We start from the raw sequence: 24,957 nt of genomic DNA on the forward strand, positions 1-24,957 counted from the left end.
GGGGGAGCAAATGGGGAAAACCAAAAACAAAAGAAACTAAACTAAAAGGCAGGAGCTCAAAAAACAAGGAACTAGATAGCACAGACCTCTAATCAAAAGAAAAACCCTAATATCAAAAGTATAAAATAAATGCAAAGGAAACTAAGCAAGACTAGGCTTGAGAACAAATAGGAACTAGATAACAGTCAACAGAGACAAGAGCCAGGTTAACTCAACGGAGCATAGATTCGATCTGGCACAGGACAGAAAACAAGAGGGGAATATAAAGGGTGACTAATGATCTAAAACAGGTGTTAACCCTAACAAGATAATAAGGTAACAAGAGGGGCGGGGTAACAATAGACAATAGAGCACATGGTGAACAAATACCAACTGACAGCCATGTGCTCCAGACACACCAGGACACAACAAAAACAAGCCCAGATCAGACTGGCGCCTTGACAGCTAAAGGCAGGTCGATATAATGCTAAAATTTGCTAAACGATGTTGTGATGTGACATTACATAACCACGGCGCAAAACTGTGTCATTGCATAAAATACAACATTAAAATAACTCAAACTGACTGGCCATCTCTTGTTTTCTAAGCATTTAATGAAAAAATATGTGATTAATCATCTCACCAAAATTATTTGAAATATGTTAATTTATTTAAATTTGTTTGTAAAAGTATTATAAACATAATACATATTATTTGTGAAAGAAATATAAACATTTATTTTATGATCAGATATTTTTCATTTTAAATACAGAAAAGCAGCCAGAGATCACCGCGTCTTCAAAATAATCCAACTGAGGTGCGCAGACCAAAAAATATTCCCAAAAAGTGAAGAGCTTGAAGAAAGTCCGCACACTCTCAAACATCAAAGAGTCACAAGCGAGATGAAAGCATATTGAGCAATTTACTGAATAAAAACAAGGCAAACGTTTCGGTCACATGTTGACCATTTTCAATGCCAAGCTAACAACAGAGCTAGGAGCCATCTTAATTTGAGAAATCACATGATGATTTAAGAGATCACATGATCAATCAGAAAACACACTGATCCCCCCCAAAAAAGTTATTTTATATATATATATATATATATAAATAAAATAAAAAATTAACATTAAATAACACAATGTCAAAGTATTAAAAAAATAAAAAATAAAATAATAATAAATAAATAAATGACCACAATGTGTGTACATTTAAAGCAATTGATAATCTACATCAAATTGGAGAACAATTGTTGTCTGTTGGAGTTAACAACAAAGTACAATTAATAAAAAACAAGATATTTGAAGTTCTTCATTTAATCCCTTCGGATATACACAGTCCATATAATAAATCCACTTAACTTCACATTGTAACAGTCTTTTGTTAGAATCACCATCTCTTCTTGAACTGGTCAATCTCTGAATACCTGAACATCTCATAGCAATAAGTTCATGCTCCTTATATGTAGTGCTGTGCGGTATACCGGTTCATACCGAATACCTGTGTTTATTTTTCTTATGATATGAATTTTTAAAATACCGCAATACCATGTCATTTAAATAACGTTTGGAATGCGACACTGTTTGAGAGGGCTCTCTTTTCACTATTGCATTGTGGCGAGGACACAGCTGTATGTGTTACTAAGCGTGAAAGTTCTGAAGCTGTAGAACTAGTAGAACGTGATGAGACAGAAGAACTCATCCACAATATCCACCACCCGCTGCCATCAGCTCCCGCGTCTCACAAACACGAGCGTGACTTTAGCACTATATTTAGCAACTTTCAGAATCTTTTAGCAGCTTTTTTCCATTGAATATACAAATTGACAAACCTAGCGACTGTTTTTTTGGATAAACCTTAGCTATGGTTCAGTTGGAAGATGTCGCCAGTGCTGCCCCGCGAGCGTGAGGTCCGACTCTCCCGGCGCAGTGTTGCCTCTCTCTGCGTCTGTTCTGTGCAGTGAGCAGCAGAGAAGCACCGCATTCAGCTGGCCGTACCGCCGTAGACTCGTCAGTAAATGAGTACAAAACAGCATTTCCAAGCACCTGCCGCTAACTGTCTGTTTGGAATTATAAATATGAGCATAGTTCGTCTGTTAATATTATGCACTTTTTTGTTTGTTGTTTGTTACTCAGACGCAGGCAGTGCGCTGCATGAGACAAAAAAGTAATATAGCCAAAACTACCACATAGCCACTCTTTATTGTAACGTTAGATGCATGTTGATTTTATCAGACGATGTCGCGATTATAAATGAGAGTGACTGCTGGTTAACATGTATTAATGGGTCGTGTTTAGTCACTATATAGTGTGGAATTTTTCTACAATATTCGCTCATCGTGATAGTAAAATAGGGCATTCTAAGTCAATCTACTGCAGTTTTTCCTCTCTCAAAAAAATAAATCCCGTCATATACCGTGAAACCGGTATAATTTTGAAAAATACCATGATATAAATTTTTGGTCATACTGCCCAACACTACTTATTAGGGTTGGGTATCGTTTGGGGTTTATTCGATACCGGTGCCAAATCGATACTTTTAAAACGGTACCGGTGCCTAAACGGTGCCTGAACCGATACTTAAAAATAATAAAAAATAAATAAAAATTACCAATTAATAACTGAATTGGCCATTAGCACTAAACACATGTCTTTTTCATTCACACTGGATGCCAGAGGGCGCCCTCACACAAAAAATCCACATATCCAGTCACAGAAGTAGCGAACTCATGAAGCTCCAGGAAATCCCAATATGGACAAATGCATTGCTATGGATGTAACGGAGTAAACAAGATATAAACGTTTTGAATGATAAAACAAATACAATAAACACTCGACTACGACAGTGTATAGTTTATCTGTGTTATTCAAGCCATCTCTGGTATTTTCATAATAATTAAGTATATTTATAATCCATTGCCAATCGATGTATTAGTAGCCTATGGAACATATTTTCTGCATCATTCGGTAACAAGAAGCTACATCAGATCACAAAAGGAAGCATTTAACGGGTATTGTGGACTAAAAAGGTTATAGTGTTCTCTTTTGTTGGACAACAGGTTTAAAAACGTGAATACAAGATAATTTTAGCTTTAGGCATTTTAATTTAAGAATGTTTAGCTTAGCTAGTTAATGGAGGGCTACCTGCTGCCGTCAGAGCAAGTGTAATTACTGCATTCACGCGCTCCTCGGATGCTCTCATTTCTTGAGTTGTGCTTTTAAGTCGGAATGTGAAAACAGCACGCTCGCGTTACTACAAAGATTTGTTGGACTTGTATTATTAGAGCTTTCCGACTTTAGTTCACGTGCATTTTCTCAGTCGGGAAATTATTTTTCATGTGAGGTGCTGGTGATGCTTCTTACGTTCGTTTCGGAGAAACAAAGGACAAATATTTAAATCGATCGCTCAGGCATGGCACCGAAATGAGGCACCGAAATCTCCGTTCTGATTCGGTTCTAGTACATACCGGTTACATAGGTACCAGTGCCATATTGGTACCGGGTTTCGGTACCCAACCCTACTACTTATATGTGTTGTACTACCTTCGCTGTTCATAGTCAGGCAATTAAGTCTATCATCAAAAAACACTGGCATGTTCTGAGAGCCGATGACATTGGAGATTTTTTCATATTATAGGTGACGCAACATAAGAGATCATCTGGTCAATACCTTCATTAAGAAGAACAAATATGTAACTTTGGATCATTCCACTGACTTCTACCCATGCAAGATTTGTTCAGCTTGTGAAAATGAAATTAAAATGGATTCTTTCAACAGCACCATGACTCAAAAACATTGAAAATAGTCAACATTGCTCAATATGCTTTCATCTCGCTTGTGACTCTTTGATGTTTGAGAGTGTGCGGACTTTCTTCAGGCTCTTCACTTTTTGGGAATCTTTTTAAATACAACAATGAATTAATGATCAATTACATATTGTCACGGAATCACCCGTATCACCAGCTGAAGTAACCTCCTACACCCGTTCACAATCACCAGAGTACTAATCACGCACACCTGCAACCACTTACCATCACCATGCATAAGCACACTCACCTCAGTCACTCGTCGGCTGGTCTCAAGGTTGCAAGCTCCTAAACGCTGGTTGATGCCTACCTGTCTGTCCCTCCTGCCTGGAACTCGTTTTCTCCTGTGGACTGAGCAAGTTGATGTTTCATTAAGACCATTTCCTCTGCTTCCAGTATTTCCTTCATTGTCTCTCTTCTGTTGGAAGCCCTGCCTTGGTTCTCTTTAAATAAAACCCCTTTTGACGTGCATCTACCTGTCTGCCTCCTTACCAGTGTGTGACAGAAGACCAGCCCTTTGAAAATAGTAACGAGTACGAAGGTTCACATGGATCCTGGGAGTACATCCTCATCTGAGCTCTTCGCCGATCTCGTTCGCACTCTCCGGGAATCGCTTCTACCACCTCCCGTCACCGCCCCTCCGACAACCAGTCCAATGGCCCGACCTACAAGCTTCTCCGGGGAGGCGATCTCTTGCAAAGGGTTTTTGCTGCAATGTTCCCTCTACTTTGAATTACAGCCCCATCTATTCATGACGGAACGGGTGAAAGTGGCCTTCATTATCTCTTTGCTGACGGGAAGAGCCTTGCAATGGGTGGAGGCCTTATGGAATTCGCAGAGCCCGAGGACTGATTCTCTGGAGAACTTCATCAAACATTTCCGAGAGGTATTCAGCCAGCCGACTACAGAGGTCTCGGTACATGATGAGCTGTTCAAACTACGGCAAGCGGATCTGTCCATTCACGAGTATACGCTTCAGTTCCACACCCTCGCCGCTAGCAGCGGCTGGAATGAGACTGCCCTGCTCTCCGCCTTTCGCAGAGGCTTGAACCCCGCCTTACGTCAGCAGATGTCTATCTCCGACGACTCCGTGGGACTGGAAAGCTTCCTCCAGAAGGCTGCGCGTGTCTCTCAACACCTAACCGCTTGCCATATTGAACCCCTCGCTACCCAACCTCTCACCTCCAGTGCCCGAGCCCATGATCACGGATAACTATCATCTATCCAACCCGGAGCGATCCCGTCGACTCACCCAAGGGCTCTGCCTCTACTGTGGTTCTCCAGCGCACCAGATCCGCACCTGTCCTATTCGTCCACCACGCCCAGCGGTGAGTACCATCCAAATTGCTCCTGATGTGTCTCACATGTCTCACGTAGATGCTCTTCTCAGGTATCGAGACCAATCTTTCCCAGTCAAAATCCTCATGGACTCAGGAGCTGCGGGAAATTTCATCTCCTCCCGCACCCTCGCTGGATTCAAGATTTTCCCAGGAACGAAACCACCTACCAGATCACCACTGTCCAAGGAAAACCGCTGGGCAAGGGGCTGGTGTGTCACCGGACGCCAGAGGTCATCCTCTGGATCGGGTGCTTCCATACGGAACAGATCTCTCTACTGGTGCTGGAGGAGGCTGTCGTGGATGTTATCCTGGGACGCCCCTGGCTTTCCAAGCATCAACCTACCATCGATTGGAGGTCTGGGGAGATTCTCAAGTGGAACATGGGGTGCGAGCAGGAATGCCTGAAGGACCTACCTGTCTCCATCTCTAGCGGTACCAGCCTCTCACTCTGTTCCACCACCGTCGAAAGCCCAGAGACACACCAGGTTACACCCATTCTTCCCGAAAAGCAGTCATCTCAGGACGTGTTCAGCAAGGATGCTGCCACTCACCTACCTCCACACCGGCCATGGGACTGCGCCGTGGACCTGCTGCCTGGGGCTAAACTACCCAAGGGACACATCTACCCACTGTCGATCCCGGAGAGAGCAGCCATGGAGGAGTACGTAAAGGAGGCCTTGAATCAGGGGTTCATCCGTCTATCCACCTCACCCCGCAGTGTCAAGCTTTTTCTTTGTGGCCAAAAAAGATGGAGGTCTGAGGCCCTGTATTGACTACCGTGCTCTCAACGACCAGACGGTAAAATTTGCCTATCCCCTTCCTCTGGTTCCAGCCGCCCTGAAGGAGCTTTGCAGGGCCTGTATCTTCAGCAAACTGGACCTAAGGAGCGCCTATAATCTCATCCGCGTCCGCAGGGGTGATGAATGGAAGACGGCCTTCGTGGCCTTACTCATTATTGGTGGCCCAACATGGCCCGGGATGTCGGCCGTTATGTCAAGGGATGTTCGGTCTGTGCCATCACCTCCACACCTCGCTGCCTGCCTGAGGGTAAACTGGTCCCATTGCCCATTCCTCGCCGGCCCTGGTCCCACCTGGGGGTAGACTTTGCCACCGACCTCCCTCCTTCAAACGGGTATACCACCATACTAGTCGTCGTTGACCGATTCTCCAAATCCTGCAAACTAATCCCACTACGTGGATTACCCTCAGCCCTAGAAACGGCCGAAGCCCTCTTTCAACACACGGAGATGATGTCCTCCCAGAGGACATCATCTCCGACAGCGGGCCCCAATTTATCTCCCGGGTCTGGCGAGGGTTCTTCCACCTCCTAGGGGTGTCAGTGAGTCTATTCTCCGGGTACCATCCACAAACCAATGGCCAGACCGAACGGAGGATCCAGGAAACCGGGCGATATCTCCGGGCCTACTGTCATGAACATCAGGACAGCTGGAGCCAGTATCTACCCTGGGTAGAGTACTCCCAGAATTCGCTGCGCCAGGAAACCACCGGACTCACTCCATTCCAATGTGTCCTCGGATACCAGCCGCCATTATTCCCCTGGACCGAGGAGCGATCGGAGGTCCCAGCGGTAGATTACTGGTTCCGTGAGAGCGAGAGGGTATGGGACTCAGCTCACATCCATCTCCAGCGGGCAGTACGGAGACACAAGACCAATGCAGACGCTCGCCGTTCCGCCAATCCCATCTATCAACCCGGGGAACGAGTCTGGTTATCCACCCGGGATATTCATCTCCGGCTGCCCTGCAAGAAGCTGAGTCCCCGGTACATAGGTCCTTTCCCGGTAGCAAGGCGCATCAACGATGTCACTTTCCGGCTCCACTTGCCTGAGCGGTACCGGATCTCATCCACCTTTCACATCTCCTTACTCAAACCTTTCACTAATCCTCTTCTCCCTCCATCCACAGAGCACGAGACACCCCCTCCTCCACCCGAGGTCGCCTCCAACGAAACCATCTATAGAGTCAAGAAAATCCTCGACTCACGACGGCGGGGCGGCCGGCCGGCTTCAATACCTCATAGACTGGGAGGGGTACGGTCCCGAGGAGAGATCATGGGCAGACAAAGATGACATTCTGGACCCATCCCTCATCCACGACTTCCACCAAGCCCACCCTGATCGCCCGCTCCCAGGGGGCACGGCCGTCCTCGCCGTCGATCTCGGGCGGGAAATGTCATGGAATCACCCGCATCACCAGCTGAAGCAACCTCCTACACCCATTCACAATCACCAGAGTACTAATCACTCACACCTGCAACCACTTACCACCACCATTCATAAGCACACTCACCTCAGTCACTCGTCGGCTGGTCTCAAGGTTGCAAGCTCCTAAACGCTGGTTGATGCCTACCTGTCTGTCCCTCCTGCCTGGAACTCGTCTTCTCCTGTGGACTGAGCAAGTTGATGTTTCATTAAGACTGTTTCCTCTGCTTCCAGTATTTCCTTTGTTGTCTCTCTTCTGTTGGAAGCCCTGCCTTGGTTCTCTTTAAATAAAACCCCTTTTGACATGCATCTACCTGTCTGCCTCCTTACCAGTGTGTGACACATATATTTGAACAAGGACATTTTATTGTCTTATTAACTAATAAAACTACACAATATAAACAAGTTTTAAGCAGTGTATTGCTAGTTAGTTAATATGCTACCTAACTGATCAACAATTACAGGTACAAGCTAATAACGATGTGTATTATAAATGAACAATCATTATTGAACGATTGCAGCTAGCAGCTTCATTCAGACGTGTGAACCGCTAAACACATCTCTCCAGCTCTCTCCAAACTGATAGATAGCTGTTCAATGCTTTCCTCTTTTCGTGTAATTCAGAGGAAACATACGCACCTTTTTATTGTTTGAGTCACTGTTCAAAAGTTGCTAAATAAGTTCGAAAAACAGCTAAATTTGTTGCTAGGTGCCAAGCTCCAAAAAAAGGTTCCAAATATCATCTAAAGTTGCCAAATCTAACAACAACATTGCTAAGTTGGCAACATTAACACAAATTAAGAGTGTTAGAAAAATATCTTAGGCATAATATTATTGAAAATTAATATTAATGACCTACAAAGTATTAAGAGAGAGCAACATTCATTTTCACTTTAACTTATTAGCAACAGCATTAATAGATTTAGTTTAATTGTGCATTTTTGTCAAAAGCCCTGTTAATTTCTGACTCATGGCCAGGAGAAGCGAAGCCTTGCTCAGTCTTAAAACACTCATAACGCTAGACTCCATTTGTTGAGATTTTTTAGTTGTAGGTGGAAATACATAGCTTCTCTGTGGTGCAATTATTCTTTTCTTGCAACAAAGACTTCACCATTATTAATATCCAAAGCAATAAGTGGATGGAAGTGTTGCTGATGATATGATGTGGAGGAAAACGTTCATAAGTAAATTCACTGTAAATGAGCAAAACAGACCGTTTATCCTCTTGGTCTTTCATTACAAATATTCACAACAATATCATTTTAAACTGAAGTAAAATTAGAGAACAACAGGTGAAATAAATAATTTTTTTCCTAAATGTGTTCTAAAATTATTGACATGAGAATAATTTGTTTTTGTTTTTCAGTTGGATTGCCTTTGCATTTCATGATGGTCAAGGATCAAACAAGATCACTACGACTGGTGTAGATGTTTTGGTCAGTGTGTCTTGTTTGCATATTATTCTGGTTGTGCTTATAATATATATAAGATGTAATATGAAACATGTAAATAAAATGATTGATGACTGAATATATTGTGAAAATTTTGAATGACAGACAAATAAACAATATGAAGATAACGAACAATAAAAACATTTTCCCACAGCCTGTTTTGCTCATATTTACCAAGGGTGCCAAAATTTGAAGACACTGCATTCAGAAATGATCATATTTACATTTTCATGTTGAGATTAATGTATGATCTTACTTCAGTTTCTCCAGTTTACAGCGAGGATCCTTCAGTCCATCAGAGATCAGCGTCAGACCTGCAGCTCCTAGTTTATTATCAGACAGATCCAGTTCTTTCAGATGTGAGTTTGATCTCAGAGCTGAACTCAGAGCAGCACAACCTTCATCTGTGACGCCACAATGACTCAACCTGCAGAACAACACACTCTTCACTCTCAGTTTAGCAGAAAAAAACGACTTATGATTATGATATGAAACGAATTATGATTATGGCTATGATGATTAAATGCTAAATCTGCATGTGTTCGATCCCAGGAGGTATTATTATTATTTTGTCTCATGTCTAAGGGGACGTTTACACAACACCATTTTCAACTAAAAACAGAAAACTTTTCATGTGTTTTGGTTGTTTATTTACATGACAAAGGCGTTTTGGGGGCCTGAAAACAAACTTTTGAAAACGGGTTTGAAATGCAGTTTCTTTGGAAACAATACAGTTATTATCTCTGTGTAAACTATAAAAATGTGAATTTGTGTTACGTTTTTAGTCTATAGGCTTGTGCAAGCAGTGTTGCCATTTTATTTTCTAATAAAGTTGCTAAAGGCAGGTCGATATACTGCTAAAATTTGCTAAACAATGTTGTGATGTGACATTACATAACCATGGCACAAAACTGTGTCATTGCATAGGCAAGGCAAGGCAGTTAAGGCAAGGCAAGGCAAGTTTATTTATATAGCACATTTCATACACAGTGGTAATTCAAAATGCTTTACATAAAAGGAAGTGAAATAGTCATTAAGAAATTAAAAATAATAATAATCACAACAATAAAAACAAAGTGATTTAAAAATAGATTTTAAAAGAATTTAAAACATTTAAGAATAGAAAGTGATTATACATAGTGCAATCAGTTCGGACGTAGCACAGTGCTCATTCAACAAATGCACAGCTAAACAGATGAGTTTTGAGTCTGGATTTAAAAGTGGCTAATGTTTTAGCACATCTGATCTCTTCTGGAAGCTGGTTCCAACTGCGGGTGGCATAATAGCTAAAAGCAGACTCCCCTTGTTTTGTGTGAACCCTTGGTATTTCTAACTGATTTGATCCTAATGATCTGAGTGGTCTGTTAGGTTTATATTCAGTGAGCATATCTCCAATGTATTTAGGTCCTAGGCCATTTAGAGATTTATAAACGAGTAAAAGTACTTTAAAATCAATCCTAAATGTAACTGGAAGCCAGTGTAAGGACCCGAGGACTGGTGTAATGTGCTCAAATTTTCTGGTTCTAGTCAGAATCCTGGCAGCAGCGTTCTGGATGAGCTGCAGCTGTCTAATGGTCTTCTTTGGAAGGCCGGTGAGGAGACCATTACAATAATCCACCCTGCTGGTGATAAAGGCATGAACCAGTTTCTCCAAGTCTTGACTGGAAACAAAACATCTAATTCTTGCAATGTTTTTGAGATGATAGTATGCTGATTTAGTTACTGCTTTGACATGACTACTAAAACTAAGGTCTGTCTGCAGAAACACCCCAAGATTTTTGACTTGGTTTTTAGTTGATTGACCCCTAGAGTCAAGGTATGCATTCACCTTGATAACTTCATCTTTGTTTCCAAATGCAATGACTTCAGTTTTCTCCTTATTTAACTGAAGAAAGTTCTGGGACATCCAACAGTTTATTTCATCAATGCATTGGCAGAGGGAGTCAATGGGGCTGTAGTCATTTGGAGATAAGGCTAGGTAAATCTGGGTATCATCAGCATAGCTGTGATAGGCAATTTGGTTCTTTCTCATTATTTGACTTAGTGGGAGCATATACAGGCTAAACAAGAGCGGTGCAAGAATTGAGCCTTGTGGGACTCCGCATGTCATGGTCGTCCACTTAGACTTATGCTCTCCTATACTGACATAATAACATCTCCCTTCTAAGTATGACCTGAACCATTTGAGTACCATCCCAGAAAGCCCGATCCAGTTTTCCAGTCTCTCTAGAAGTATGTTATGATCAACAGTGTCAAACACAGCATTACGATCTAGTAATACCAGAACTGATATTTTGCCTGAATCAGAATTGAAGCGAATATCATTTATTATCTTAATAAGCGCTGTCTCTGTGCTATGATGTGTTCGGAAACCAGATTGAAAATTGTCCAGGTATCCATTTAAGTTTAAGTAGTTGTTCAGCTGATTAAAAACTACCTTTTCAATAATCTTACCTATGAACGGAAGATTTGATATTGGTCTATAGTTGTTCAACATTGTGCTATCAAGATTGCGCTTTTTCAGAAGGGGCTTAACAACTGCAGTTTTCAGGGAGTTTGGAAAAGTCCCAGAAAGAAGTGAAGCGTTCACCACTTCTAAGAGATCTGCTTCTAAACAGTTAAGCACACTTTTGAAAAAAGATGTGGGAAGTGTGTCAAGATAGCAGGTTGATGATTTAAGGTGCTGTACTATTTCTTCCAAAATTTTGCAATCAATTGCTTCAAAAACAGACATAGTCACTTCTTTTTGAAATTGCGGTCGAATCTGTGTGACCTCTGCAAAAGTAGATATGCCAATCTCCTTTCTGATATTATTGATCTTCTCAGAAAAGAAGGAAGCAAACTCATTGCATTTACTGTCGGAGAGCATTTCACTGGGTATCTGACTTGGGGGGTTTGTCAGTCTCTCCACAGTAGCAAAAAGAGTGCGAGAGTTGTTTAAGTTACTGTTTATAAGGTTTGAGAAGAAGGTCTGTCTAGCTGTGCCTAGTTCCACATTGAAAGCATGAAGGATGTCTTTATAGATGCTATAGTGAATTTCACGTTTTGTCTTCCGCCACATTCGCTCAGCTTTTCTGCATTGTCTTTTCATACTCTGAACTGCTGTTGATTTTCTCCATGGTGATTTTTGTCTGCCATTCTTCTTGCAGACCCTTGCCGGAGCAATATCATCAATAACATTCTTAACTTTTGAGTTAAAAGAATACAGGAGAAGATCAACAGAGTCTGCAGAAATGCTTGGTGTTAATGATATGGCCTTCATAAATAGCGCACTAGTGTTCTCATTAATGCATCTCTTTCTGACAGAGACAGATCTAGATTCAGTGGTAACAGAGATCAATATATCAAAGAAAATACAGAAGTGATCAGATAGTGCTACATCCTTAACAACAATGGATGAAATGTTTAGACCTCTACTGATGAGTAAATCTAGAGTGTGTCCACGATTGTGTGTGGGTCCATGCACATGCTGGGTCAGATCAAAAGTGTTTAAAACAGTTATAATTTCTTTTGCAGTTTTGATTTCTGCATTATCTATGTGAATATTAAAATCCCCTGCAATAGTAAAACAGTCAAACTCTGAGGAAATCATTGATAACAGTTCTGTGAACTCTTCAACAAAGGCTGGAGAGTATTTTGGAGGCCTGTAAATAATGATAAACAGAATGCGTGGAGCACCTTTCAGCATAATACCTAGATATTCAAAAGGACAAATACTGACCAAATGACACTTGCTTGCATTGATAAACATCTTTAAATAGAGCAGCTACACCTCCACCTCTCCTAACAGTCCTGCAGACACTTGTAAAGTTAAAGTTAGGAGGGGCTGTTTCATTGAGGACTGTTGCACTGCAGCTGTCTTCAAGCCATGTTTCATTTAGAAACATAAAATCCAGGTTGTTTGTGGTTATAAAATTATTGATCAGAAATGATTTATTTTTTAGTGAGCGAATGTTTAAAAATGATAACTTGATGGAATTACATTTTGTCTCTACAGAAATCTTAGATTGGTGCATTACAGGCCGCAGATTAGATGGGTCAGCCGTACGGCTTGAGAAGGCCTTAGATTTTCTATCACGTGATAAAACAGGAATATAGAAGGCTACAGGCACACTGGGTTCCCGCTTGTTCTGTGAACATTTGTGAGTGTTGCTGCTAATATAGTGGGGACCCAACACATATCACTGAGAGCTGTTATCAGTTGTTTTTGGTTCACCTACAGCCGATGGAGGAGGGTTTGGGCCTGACGTTGTGGCAGCGGTCGGAGAACTCTCACAGGAGGAGGAGGGAGAGCTGGGCTTGCAGTCTTTGGTGGTTGTGGGGCTCGCCGTTTTTTAGTTGATATCTGGGGGCTTGCAGCGAACGAGTGGGAGAGTTTGGTCCCAGCATACACCAGTTCCTCCATTTTCTGTGAGAAGCTTAGAAGTGGAGATTCTGGAGAGAGAGAGATAGTGTGTCTGGTGTTTCCGGTGGCTGTGAAATGTTGTCCTGGCTTCCCTGGTTGTTTTCCAGATAGTTGTCCTTGGGTGCTGAGTCTTGGAGCTGATGTAGTACGTCACAGTCTGTCTGTGAAGAGCTCGTTGGGCAGGGCTCAGCCGGGATAGTTTCCGTGAGGAAAGTTTGTTTTGGCTGCGTGGTGTTATAAGTGTCCTTGTGGGATGTGTCAACCACAAGATGACTCTGAGGCTGACATGAAGTCCTGTGGTCACTCATATTCTGTCCAGGTGTGTGTGTGCCATTGAGGCCGAGTGGATTGGCACACACCACTGAAGGATGACGGAGGGAGAAATAGATATTGTCCTTTAGCACTCTCGCACCAAGTTTGTTTGGGTGGAAGTCGTCCAGTTTAAACAGTTGTCTATGGCCCCAGAAAATATTGAAGTTGTCGATGAAGTTGACACCTTTTGTACTGCAGGTTCTTTGTAGCCATGTATTCAGCCCAAGCAGCCGTGAAAACATGTTAGTTCCTCTTGCTGGGAGTGGTCCACTGATGAACGACTGAACTTCAAGTCTTTGAAGTGTTTCAAAGAGTTCACTGAAATCCTTCTTAAGCAGTTCTGACTGCTCTTTCCGAATATCGTTCTTCCCCACATGGATGATGATTCGATTTGCAGTCTTGTGCTTCATCAGAATGTTCCGAAGTTCCTTGTTCACATCAGAGACGGTTGCTTGAGGAAAGCAGCATGTAGTTGTAGTCCTGCTACTGATGTTTCTGATAATAGAGTCGCCCACTATCAGAGTCCTGGGCTCGGCTGCGCTCTGAGCTGAGTGCCGCTGTCTGCTCGACCTCGAGCGCCTGTTAGTAGCGATGTTAGCTGCTGGCTGATACAATCCATGTTTTGTCACATTTGGGCATTCCTCACCCACATTCATTAATGCTTCAAATCGGTTCTCAAGATGTATAGGGGGTTGTAAAATGCCAGTGTTTACAAGTCTTGTCATAGCCGTATCTGGGGTAGAGGATGCTACCGCAGCAATACGAGATACTCGTGACAATCTGATGTCTCGAGTGCCTTTGGGTCTCGCTCCCTGTTTGTGCCATCGATTAGTCTGTTGATCAGCTTGTTCTTCTACACTTTCTATAAACTGTTGAGATTCACTAGATTCATAGGACTCACCGGCTGTATGCTGCAGGGGTCCGTGATGATGATCTGCTGTGTGTTCCACCTGTTTTGGAGGTCCAGCAAGTAACTTTGTTTCAAGAACCGCAATCCTTTGTAGAAGTCTGTGGCAGTTCATGCAGCATGTAGATGTAGACAAAACTGTGTTGTTTGAGCACTGTGCCGATATGCTGAAGTTAAAATCTTAGCGAAATCTGAGAAAAGTGCATAAATAGGGAGCGAAGTGCAGAGCAATAAGCAGGAGCATCCGAACAGTAGCGAAGCCGGAAGCCGGAGTAAAATACTAAATTAAAATAACTCAAACTGACTGGCCATCTCTTGTTTTCTAAGCATTCAATGAAAAAATATGTGATTAAACATCTCACCAGAATTATTTGAAATATGTTAATTTATTTAAATTTGTTTGTAAAAGTATTATAAACATAATACATATTATTTGTGAAAGAAATATAAAAATTTATTTTATGATCAGATATTTTTCTTCTTAAATACAGAAAAGCAGCCAGAGACTCACCGCGTCTTCATCAAAGAGTCACAAGCGAGATGAAAGCATACTGAGCAATTTACTGAATAAAAACAAGGCAAACGTTTTAGTCACATGTTGACCATTTTCAGTGCCAAGCTAACAACAGAGCTAGGAGCCATCTTAATTTGAGAAATCACATGATGATTTAAGAGATCACATGATCAATCAGAAAACACACTGATCCCTCCCAAAAAAGTTATATATATATATATATATATATATATATAATAAAAAATTAACATATTAAATAACACAATGTCAAAGTATGAAAAAAAAATAAATAAATAAATAAATGACCACAATGTGTGTACATTTAAAGCAACAGATAATCTACATCAAATTGGAGAACAATGGTTGTCTGTTGGAGTTAACAACAAAGTACAATTAATAAAAAACAAGATATTTGAAGTTCTTCATTTGATCCCTTCGGATACAAACAGTCCATATAATAAATCCACTTATAGCTTCACATTGTAACAGTCTTTTGTTAGAATCACCATCTTCTTGAACTGGTCTCTGAATACCTGAACATCTCATAGCAATAAGTTTATGCTCCTTATATGTGTTGTACTACCTTCGCTGTTCATAGTCAGGCAATTAAGTCCATCATCAATAAACACTGGCATGTTCTGAGAGCCGATGACACTGGAGACTTTTTCATATTATAGGGAACGCAGCATAAGAGATCATCTGGTCAATACCTTCATTAAGAGGAACAAATATGTGACTTTGGATCATTCCACTGGTTTCTACCCATGCAAGATTTGTTCAGCTTGTGAAAATGAAATTAAAATGGATTCTTTCAACAGCACCATGACTCAAAAACATTGAAAATGGTCAACATGTGACCGAAACGTTTGCCTTGTTTTTATTTTAGTAAATTGCTCAATATGCTTTCATCTCGCTTGTGACTCTTTGATGTTTGAGAGTGTGCGGACTTTCTTCAAGCTCTTCACTTTTTGGGAATCTTTTTAAATACAACAATGAATTAATGATCAATTGCATATATTTGAACAAGGACATTTTATTGTCTTATTAACTAGTAAAACTACACAATCTAAACAAGTTTTAAGCAGTGTATTGCTAGTTAGTTAATATGCTACCTAACTGATCAACAATTACAGGTACAAGCTAATAACGATGTGTATTATAAATGAACAATCATTATTGAACGATTGCAGCGAGCAGCTTCATTCAGACGTGTGAACCGCTAAACACATCTCTCCAGCTCTCTCCAAACTGATAGATAGCTGTTCAATGCTGAACTCTTTTCGTGTAATTCAGAGGAAACATACGCACCTTTTTATTGTTTGAGTCAAGGTTATTTTCGTAAATGAAAACTGAAACTAAGACTAAAACTATTGGTCAAAAAACATTTTCGTAAACTGAAAGTAAATGAAAAACTAAAATGAAACGAAACTAACAACAGTAACTGAAAAATTAACAAAAATAAAATAATAATTAGAAAAAAATAAATAATCGTGTTCGTGATTTAATAAGCTCTCATTCTGTGCCAGAAAATCGGAGTAGCTCCAGAGTGCACCCTGGACGATGGGGCGGGGCGACACATTAAGGTGGGGATCTCCGAGTACTTCGGGCAGAACAGAGCTGTGTAATATGAGCGGCTCACGAATTCAGTCTGGGGAACAAATTCTTAATTCGTGGCCATGATATAGTCCTACCTATGCTACAGATAGCCTCACCTATGAGAAATATTAATTATGTTTCTGTGTGATGAACGTAAATAGTGGTCCTCAGTCTCAACAGGTGGGTTGCACATTAAATGAAGTCAGATATTATTGCACTTTTCACTGTACACGAAGCAGACATACTTAAACATTGAGCAGTTTTAGCTGGGCGATGCTGATGAAAATGATCCACTGTTTGAGATTTAGCTGTTTTGTATAATGAATATTTATATGTAGCCTATATTCTTTATTTTAGGATCGGTGGATAAAAACTTAGGATATGATGATAATTCACTGTAGTTCAGTAAGACATAGGACAAACCCGCAAATGGTTTTATTTTAAAGAACAACTGCGGTGACAAATAAGACAATAATACCAAATAGTCCATCAGCGTGAACTGGGGTTTTATGTGTGGATAATGGGAATAAAACACTTCTTCTGGAGGTTCAGCAGGAACACGAATAGTTGGTACCGATTCTTTTTTCAGGAGCAGCTTCTTAGCAAAACCAGCTTTATACTGACCTTCATTTATAAAGCAGTCTGGTGAAAAATGATTCGCGCAAACATGAAAACATTGACGTTGCTCGTGGGGAATATTCCCTTCAAAAGCAAAACTCAGCCACTGTGTCTTCAGCGGTTCGGACTTAGGAACATCAAAATGACTGCTGTGTTCATTATTGCACCCGAGAACAGAACACCACAATCGCTTAGACGCCATTCTGCTCATAGACAGCTCCAGCGTATATTAACAATGACGCGCGGACTATGATTGACAGCTCGCTCACGAGCAAGGGCGGGTCTGTGTTGAAACACTGCTGTCAATCAACCATCGTGGGAGGGGCGTCCGACCGTGTGGCGTCACACGGTCGAACGGCTTGATTTGAGACAGGGTAAAACAAATAAGGAGATTAAAAAAAAAACACTGGATGGATTTTTATCATTTTATGATGGTTGTGTACAGGCACTGCTAACACACATTTCAGTACAATCAACTTGTAAAAGTGCATGTACCATTATATGACCCCTTTAAACAACAAAAAACGGTTGTGCTTTAAAACGTAAAATCGTGTTTGTCTATCTCTAAAATAAAGTAAATTATCATCATTTGCGTATAAAATCCCAATTTAGTGTCGCCCCGCCCCATCGTCCAGATTGCACTCTGGTGTACTTGGAATTGAAAATCGGACCTGCGGTTGTTTAGGGAAACAGATGACGCTTCATGCACGTGAGCTGCATCCTATAATGCCTTTTTGCATTTAAAAAACAAGACGCGGGCTATGAAATGGGAAATAACTATAAAATATGAAATGGGAAATAATTGTAATGCACACCTTACTAGCGCACGAACGTTTAAAAGCGTGTTTGACATGCGAGAACAACATGAGAGTGAGTTAACCGACACAGAATTAAAAGTTTTGGATGAGCTGACTTTAGTGAATAGTCATTCTGTCACGCTTTTCGATTACTATGGTAACGTCCGCCTTGAGTCCATGACACGCGCACCGCATTAACTGAATAAAACGCATCCAAAATGTGAGAAAGCGATAGCCGCGCTGTGTTTTCACTGCTTGCCGTGTTGTGTAAAAGGGGCATTATGCCGGTTTCACACTGCACGCGTAAGCAGGATTTACCCCTGATGTACACTGCACGCATCTGCGGCGCGTTACGGCTCCGACGCGGCTACCTGAGCTGATCGCGGCCACTCTAGTCAATGCTTGTGTTTACACCAGACGCGCCGCGGCATGTTTCAAAAGCATCCCAGAAGCGGCTCTCGCGCCGCTAAATATAGGCGCCTAGTCTATTTTTGACGCATGCCGCGTCTAAACCGCACAGCAAATGCAAAATAAAAGTAAAAAAATCCTATCATTTTCAAAATAAACACCCTGTGCAGACTCCCGATCGTATTTCACATCACTATATATCCTTGCTAGGAGGTCAGAAATGGATGAGTTTCATCCTCGAAGTTGAAAAACACACATTGTTATATGTCACAATTATAAGGACAATAAAAAAAAAAGGCATGGAGTTTAATTGCAGGAGTTGTATGAGTAGTAAACGGAATTAAACGGACAAAACATAAACATTTAGCCAACTATCTTAGAAAAGAAAAAAAAAAAGAAAAGAAGAAGAAAATAAAGAAAAACAATGTCGGACAGGCAAATCACGTGGTCTCGCGAATCCTGCCGCTTCGCTTCTGAAACGCTTCTGGTGTAAGTTGGCACCGTGTGGAGGACGGAACAAAACCTCTTCGGAGTCGTAACGTGCCGCAAATGCGTGCAGTGTACATCAGGGGTTATGTGTCGCAGACGCGTGCAGTGTACATCAGGGGTTAAGCAGAGGCGGCGCTGCAGCGCGTAGCAGGAGCAGAGCAGAAGCGGCAGTGCCGCGATAGTTTCGGCGCCGATCTATTTTTGCTGCGCCGCTTGCGCTGAATTAAAGCCACAGTGCATTTTTCTTGATCAAAACTGACCTGATTAACATGAAAAATTACACATTTCACCGTAAAATCATGTGAGGTGTTTCGTGTTTCAGAATCACGGGGTAAAAGGCACACTGTATTGATAAATAAATACTTTAGCTTTTTTTGATACTAATATCTAAGTTAATACTTGTTCAAATCAATCACGTTAGCAAAGTTTGTACTAGGCTATTTTCTGCTTATTTTGATAAATAATGTTCAATAAATATACTGTCATTAAAATGTTAATATAAAAATATATTTTAAAATACAGAAACAAAATAAAAAGTAAAGATTCTGAAAACATCGAAGGAGATCCCATAATAAGTTAATATAGATTTACAGTAGTAACAACAAATTTTATTATATGATATGATTAATATCATGTTTTTAAATATGATGGTTTCATTATAAACATGGTGATTATCTCTAAGGTGGACACCCAACATAATATATGATATTTACCATCTGAATCCATGCCATGCCAACAATTGGAAAAGTCAGCCATCTATTAATTATCATGTTAATTATTGTGCCTTTCGCCCCAACAGCAGGGGCGCTTTTTACCCTAAATACATACTTTTGCATTTTCTTCTAGTTATTGAAAAACTGTTGCTTTAATTATCTTAAACCAATCTGGTTATCATTAAGAAGACCTTTGTCTCAAAATACATTCAATAATTTGAGCGATTCTCATTTTCTACTTAAATCTACAACATTAAAAAAAACAAAAAAAACATCAAATATTAGATTTAGCACAGAATCAACTACACGAAAACACATCACTGCCAGGAGTTATTGGCCAAACTTCAAAGGCCTGTTTAAATTATTAAAACTAGAGGCATTTATTAACTTTAAGATTACTTTTTATCATGTAAACTATATGTACAGCATGTTATATACACGTGTCAGAGGGGAACACGGCCGCATCACAGCATGCTGCTCATATCAAAGCACATGACAGACAGCTGTCGGAGAACACCTGAAAAGCGTGACCGAATGAACGATACTCGTCTGTATTTGCAGTAGGCTACACAAGCCGCGGTTCACGCTCTGCATACGCGCCGCTTCTGCGCTGCCTCTGCTCTGCTTACGCGTGCGGTGTGAAACCGGCGTTAGATCTGGGATTGATTGCGTTGCTCATCTGAAGCGCGTGCGCGCTGGGGCCGCTCGTCAAAGTAAAGTGCAAACATCATTTAAATCACCACATCGCATTTATTTTTGAGTAGTATGAGGTTTCAAAGCATTTTAGATTGTTTCTTCTTGTTGTGTACATTCATAGAGGAAGACGGGACATAGAGTAGTGTGCACCCGGTGGCTCGTATGTGCAAAAAATCCAACAAATGAATGCATTGAAAACACAGATGGACAAAAATAAAGTTTACAGAGTTTCAATGACGATTGCAAAGAACATGCCTGCGTCCCAATGTGCACACTGTCCATGCTAAATTCTAAGTGATATTAGTCATTTTTAATAGCCTACTATTTAGGGCAGTTAGGGTGGATAGTATGCACATTGGGACACGGGGCATGTTTCCTCAAATCCAGCACTGGAGGTCCATTGTCCTGCAGAATTTAGCTCCGACCCTGATACAAACTCAACTGCCTGATGCTGTCTAGTAACTCAGAAAACCTTGATTAGCTTATTGTTTGTAAACTATTGGCATATTAAACAAGATTACATCTTTAATATGAATGAATATGAACATGAATAGGAATTAATAAATTGTATACATATAAGTTGCATATGTTTGGTTTTTGTTGAATTGTAAAGAATTATTTTATTTTCATTATTAAGAGGTTTGCACAAGAGTTAACTGTAAACTGCAAACATTCAACTTTGCTAAAATTAAATGTCTTGGTTTGGTCTACACTGGAAGTGTTCCATTAACTCTGTTAAACTATAATTACTAAAACTAAAACTGAAACTAAAATATATAAAAACTAAATAGAAATGTGTTCACAAAATAAAAACTTAACTAAAACTAACAAAACCATCCATGAAACTAACTAAAACTAAACTGAAATTATAGGAAATTTGAAAACGATATTAAAATAAAAGCTAATTTAAAAATTCAAAACCATAATATCCTTGGTTTGAGTCACTGTTCAAAAGTTGCTAAAGTTGCTAAATAAATTTGAAAAACAGCTAAATTTGTTGCTAGGTTCCAAGCTCCAAAAAAAGGTTCTAAATGTCGCCTAAAAAGTTGCCAAATCTAACAACAACATTGCTAAGTTGGCAACATGAACACAAATTAAGAGTGTTAGAAAAATATCTTAATATTATTGAAAATTAATATTATTGAGCTACAAAGAATCAAGAGAGAGCAACATTCATTTCATTTTCACTTTAATTTATTAGCAACAGCATTAATAGATTTAGTTTAATTGTGCATTTTTGTCAAAAGCCCTGTTAATTTCTGACTCATGGCCAGGAGAAGCGAAGCCTTGCTCAGTCTTACACACACTCATGACGCTGGACTGCATCTGTTGAGTTTGTTTAGTTGTAGCTGGAAATAATACACAGCTTCTCTGTGGTGCAATTATTCTTTTCTTTCAGCAAACACTTCACCATTATTAATATCGAAAGCAATAAGTGGATGGAAGTGTTGCTGATGATATGATGTGGAGGAAAACGTTCATCAGTAAATTCACTGTAAATGAGCAAAACAGACCGTTTATCCTCTTGGTCTTTCATTACAAATAATCACAAAAATATCATTTTAAACTGACGTAAAATTAGAGAACAACAGGTGAAATTAATAATTTTTTTCCTAAATGTGTGCTAAAATTATTGACATGAGAATAATTTGTTTTTGTTTTTCAGTTGGATTGGCTTTGCATTTCCTGATGGTCAAGGATCAAACAAGATCACTGACTGGTGTAGATGTTCTGGTTAGTGTGTCTTGTTTGCATATTATTCTTGTTGTGCTTATAATATATTTAAGTAATATGTAAATGTAAATAAAATGATTGATGACTGAATATACTGTGAAAATTTTGAATGACAGACAAATAAACAATATGAAGATAACAACCAATAAAAACATCTTCCCACAGCCTGTTTTGCTCATATTTACCAAGGGTGCCAAAATTTGAAGACACTGCATTCAGAAATGATCATATTTACATTTTCATGTTGAGATTAATGTATGATCTTACCACAGTTTCTCCAGTTTACAGCGAGGATCCTTCAGTCCATCAGAGATCAGCATCAGACCTGCATCTCCTAGTTTATTCCTATTCAGACTCAGTTCTCTCAGATGTGAGTTTGATCTCAGAGCTGAACTCAGAGCAGCACAACCTTCATCTGTGACGCCACAATCATACAACCTGCAGAACAACACACTCTTCACTCTCAGTTCAGCAGAAAAACAGCTTATGATTATGATATGAAACAAATTATGATTATGGCTATGATGATTAAATGCTAAATCTGCGTGTTTTCGATCTCAGGAGGTATTATTCTTATTTTGTCTCATGTCTAAGGGGACGTTTACACAACACCATTTTCAACTAAAAACAGAAAACTTTTTATGTGTTTTGGTTGTTTATTTACATGACAAAGACGTGTTGGGGGCCTGAAAACAAACTTTTGTAAACGGGTTTGAAATGCAAATTCTTTGGAAACAATACAGTTATTATCTCTGTGTAAACTATAAAAATGTGAATTTGTGAAAAATTTGTGTTACGTTTTCAGTCTATAGGCTGCAAGCAGTGTTGCCATTTTATTTTCTAAGAAAGTTGCTAAAGGCAGGTCGATATACTGCTAAAATTTGCTAAACGATGTTGTGATGTGACATTACATAACCACGGCGCAAAACTGTGTCATTGTGTAGAATACAACATTAAAATAACTCAAACTGACTGGCCATCTCTTGTTTTATAAGCATTTAATGAAAAAATATGTGATTAAACATCTCACCAAAATTATTTGAAATATGTTAATTTATTTAAATTTGTTTGTAAAAATATTATAAACATAATACATATTATTTGTGAAAGAAATATAAACATTTATTTTATGATCAGATATTTTTCTTCTTAAATACAGAAAAGCAGCCGGAGACTCACCGCGTCTTCAAAATAATCCAACTGAGGTGCGCAGACCAGAAAATATTCCCAGAAAGTGAAGAGCTTGAAGGAAGTCCGCAGACTCTCAAACACCAAAGAGTCACAAGCGAGATGAAAGCATATTGAGCAACTTACTGAATAAAGACAAGGCAAACGTTTCGGTCACATGTTGACCATTTTCACTGTCAAGCTGACAATAGAGCTAGGAGCCATCTTAATTTGAGAAATCACATGATGATTTAAGAGATCACATGATCAATCAGAAAACACACTGATCCCTCCCAAAAAAGTTATATTATATTATATATATATATAAAATAAAAAATTAACATATTAAATAACACAATGTCAAAGTATGAAAAAAATAAAATAAAATAATAATAAATAAATAAATAAATGACCACAATGTGTGTACATTTAAAGCAATAGATAATCTACATCAAATTGGAGAACAATGGTTGTCTGTTGGAGTTAACAACAAAGTACAATTAATAAAAAACAAGATATTTGAAGTTCTTCATTTGATCCCTTCGGATACAAACAGTCCATATAATAAATCCACTTATAGCTTCACATTGTAACAGTCTTTTGTAAGAATCACCATCTTCTTGAACTGGTCAATCTCAGAATACCTGAACATCTCATATCACTGAGTTTATGCTCCTTATATGTGTTGTACTAACTTCGCTGTTCATAGTCAGGCAATTAAGTCCATCATCAATAAACACTGGCATGTTCTGAGAGCCGATGACACTGGAGACTTTTTCATATTATAGGGAACACAACATAAGAGATCATCTGGTCAATACCTTCATTAAGAGGAACAAATATGTGACTTTGGATCATTCTACTGACTTCTACCCATGCAAGATTTGTTCAGCTTGTGAAAATGAAATTAAAATGGATTCTTTCAACAGCAGCACGACACAGAAAACATTGAAAATGGTCAACATGTGACCGAAACGTTTACCTTGTTTTTATTCAGTAAATTGCTCAATATGCTTTCATCTCACTTGTGACTCTTTGATGTTTGAGAGCGTGCAGACTTTCTTCAAGCTCATTACTTTTTGGGAATCTTTTTAAATACAACAATGAATTAATGATCAGTTACATATATTTGAACAAGGACATTTTATTGTCTTATTAACTGGTAAAACTACACAATCTAAACAAGTTTTAAGCAGTGTATTGCTAGTTAGTTAATATGCTTCCTAACTGATCAACAATTACAGGTACAAGCTAATAACGATGTGTATTATAAATGAACAATCATTATTGAACGATTGCAGCGAGCAGCTTCATTCAGACGTGTGAACCGCTAAACACATCTCTCCAGCTCTCTCCAAACTGATAGATAGCTGTTCAATGCTGAACTCTTTTCATGTAATTCAGAGGAAACACACGCACCTTTTTATTGTTTGAGTCACTGTTCAAAAGTTGCCAAATAAGTTCGAAAAACAGCCAAATTAGTTGCTAGGTGCCAAGCTCCAAAAAAAGGATCTAAATGTTGTCTAAAAAGTTGCCAAACAACATTGCTAAGTTGGCATCATGAACACAAATTAAGAGTCTTAGAAAAATATCTTAGGCATAGTATTATTGAAAATTAATATTATTGAGCTAAAAAAGAATCAAAAGCCCTGTTAATTTCTGACTCATGGCCAGGAGAAGCGAAGCCTTGCTCAGTCTTACACACACTCATGACGCTAGACTCCATCTGTTGAGTTTGTTTAGTTGTAGCTGGAAATAATACACAGCTTCTCTGTGGTGCAATTATTCTTTTCTTTCAGCAAAC

The 24,957-nt window shown here is 39.6% G+C and overlaps 1 protein-coding gene across 9 annotated transcripts in view; it reads right to left on the minus strand.

Annotated features, from left to right (window-relative positions):
• Positions 1-24,957, minus strand: part of LOC131541062 (NACHT, LRR and PYD domains-containing protein 12-like) — a 61,410-nt gene that overhangs the window by 15,982 nt on the left and 20,471 nt on the right. For 8 of the 9 annotated variants that reach the window (XM_058776576.1, XM_058776599.1, XM_058776557.1 and 5 more), the window contains 2 exons: positions 22,254-22,424; positions 9,054-9,224 (listed from right to left, as the gene is read on the minus strand). In XM_058776576.1, coding sequence (XP_058632559.1) covers positions 9,054-9,224; positions 22,254-22,424 — 342 coding nt within the window. The remainder of the gene's footprint in view (positions 1-9,053; positions 9,225-22,253; positions 22,425-24,957) is intronic. The other variant, XM_058776609.1, reaches the window with a different exon arrangement.

The sequence above is a fragment of the Onychostoma macrolepis genome, chromosome 01 (genome assembly GCF_012432095.1).
Source record: "Onychostoma macrolepis isolate SWU-2019 chromosome 01, ASM1243209v1, whole genome shotgun sequence".
NCBI lineage: Eukaryota > Metazoa > Chordata > Actinopteri > Cypriniformes > Cyprinidae > Onychostoma > Onychostoma macrolepis.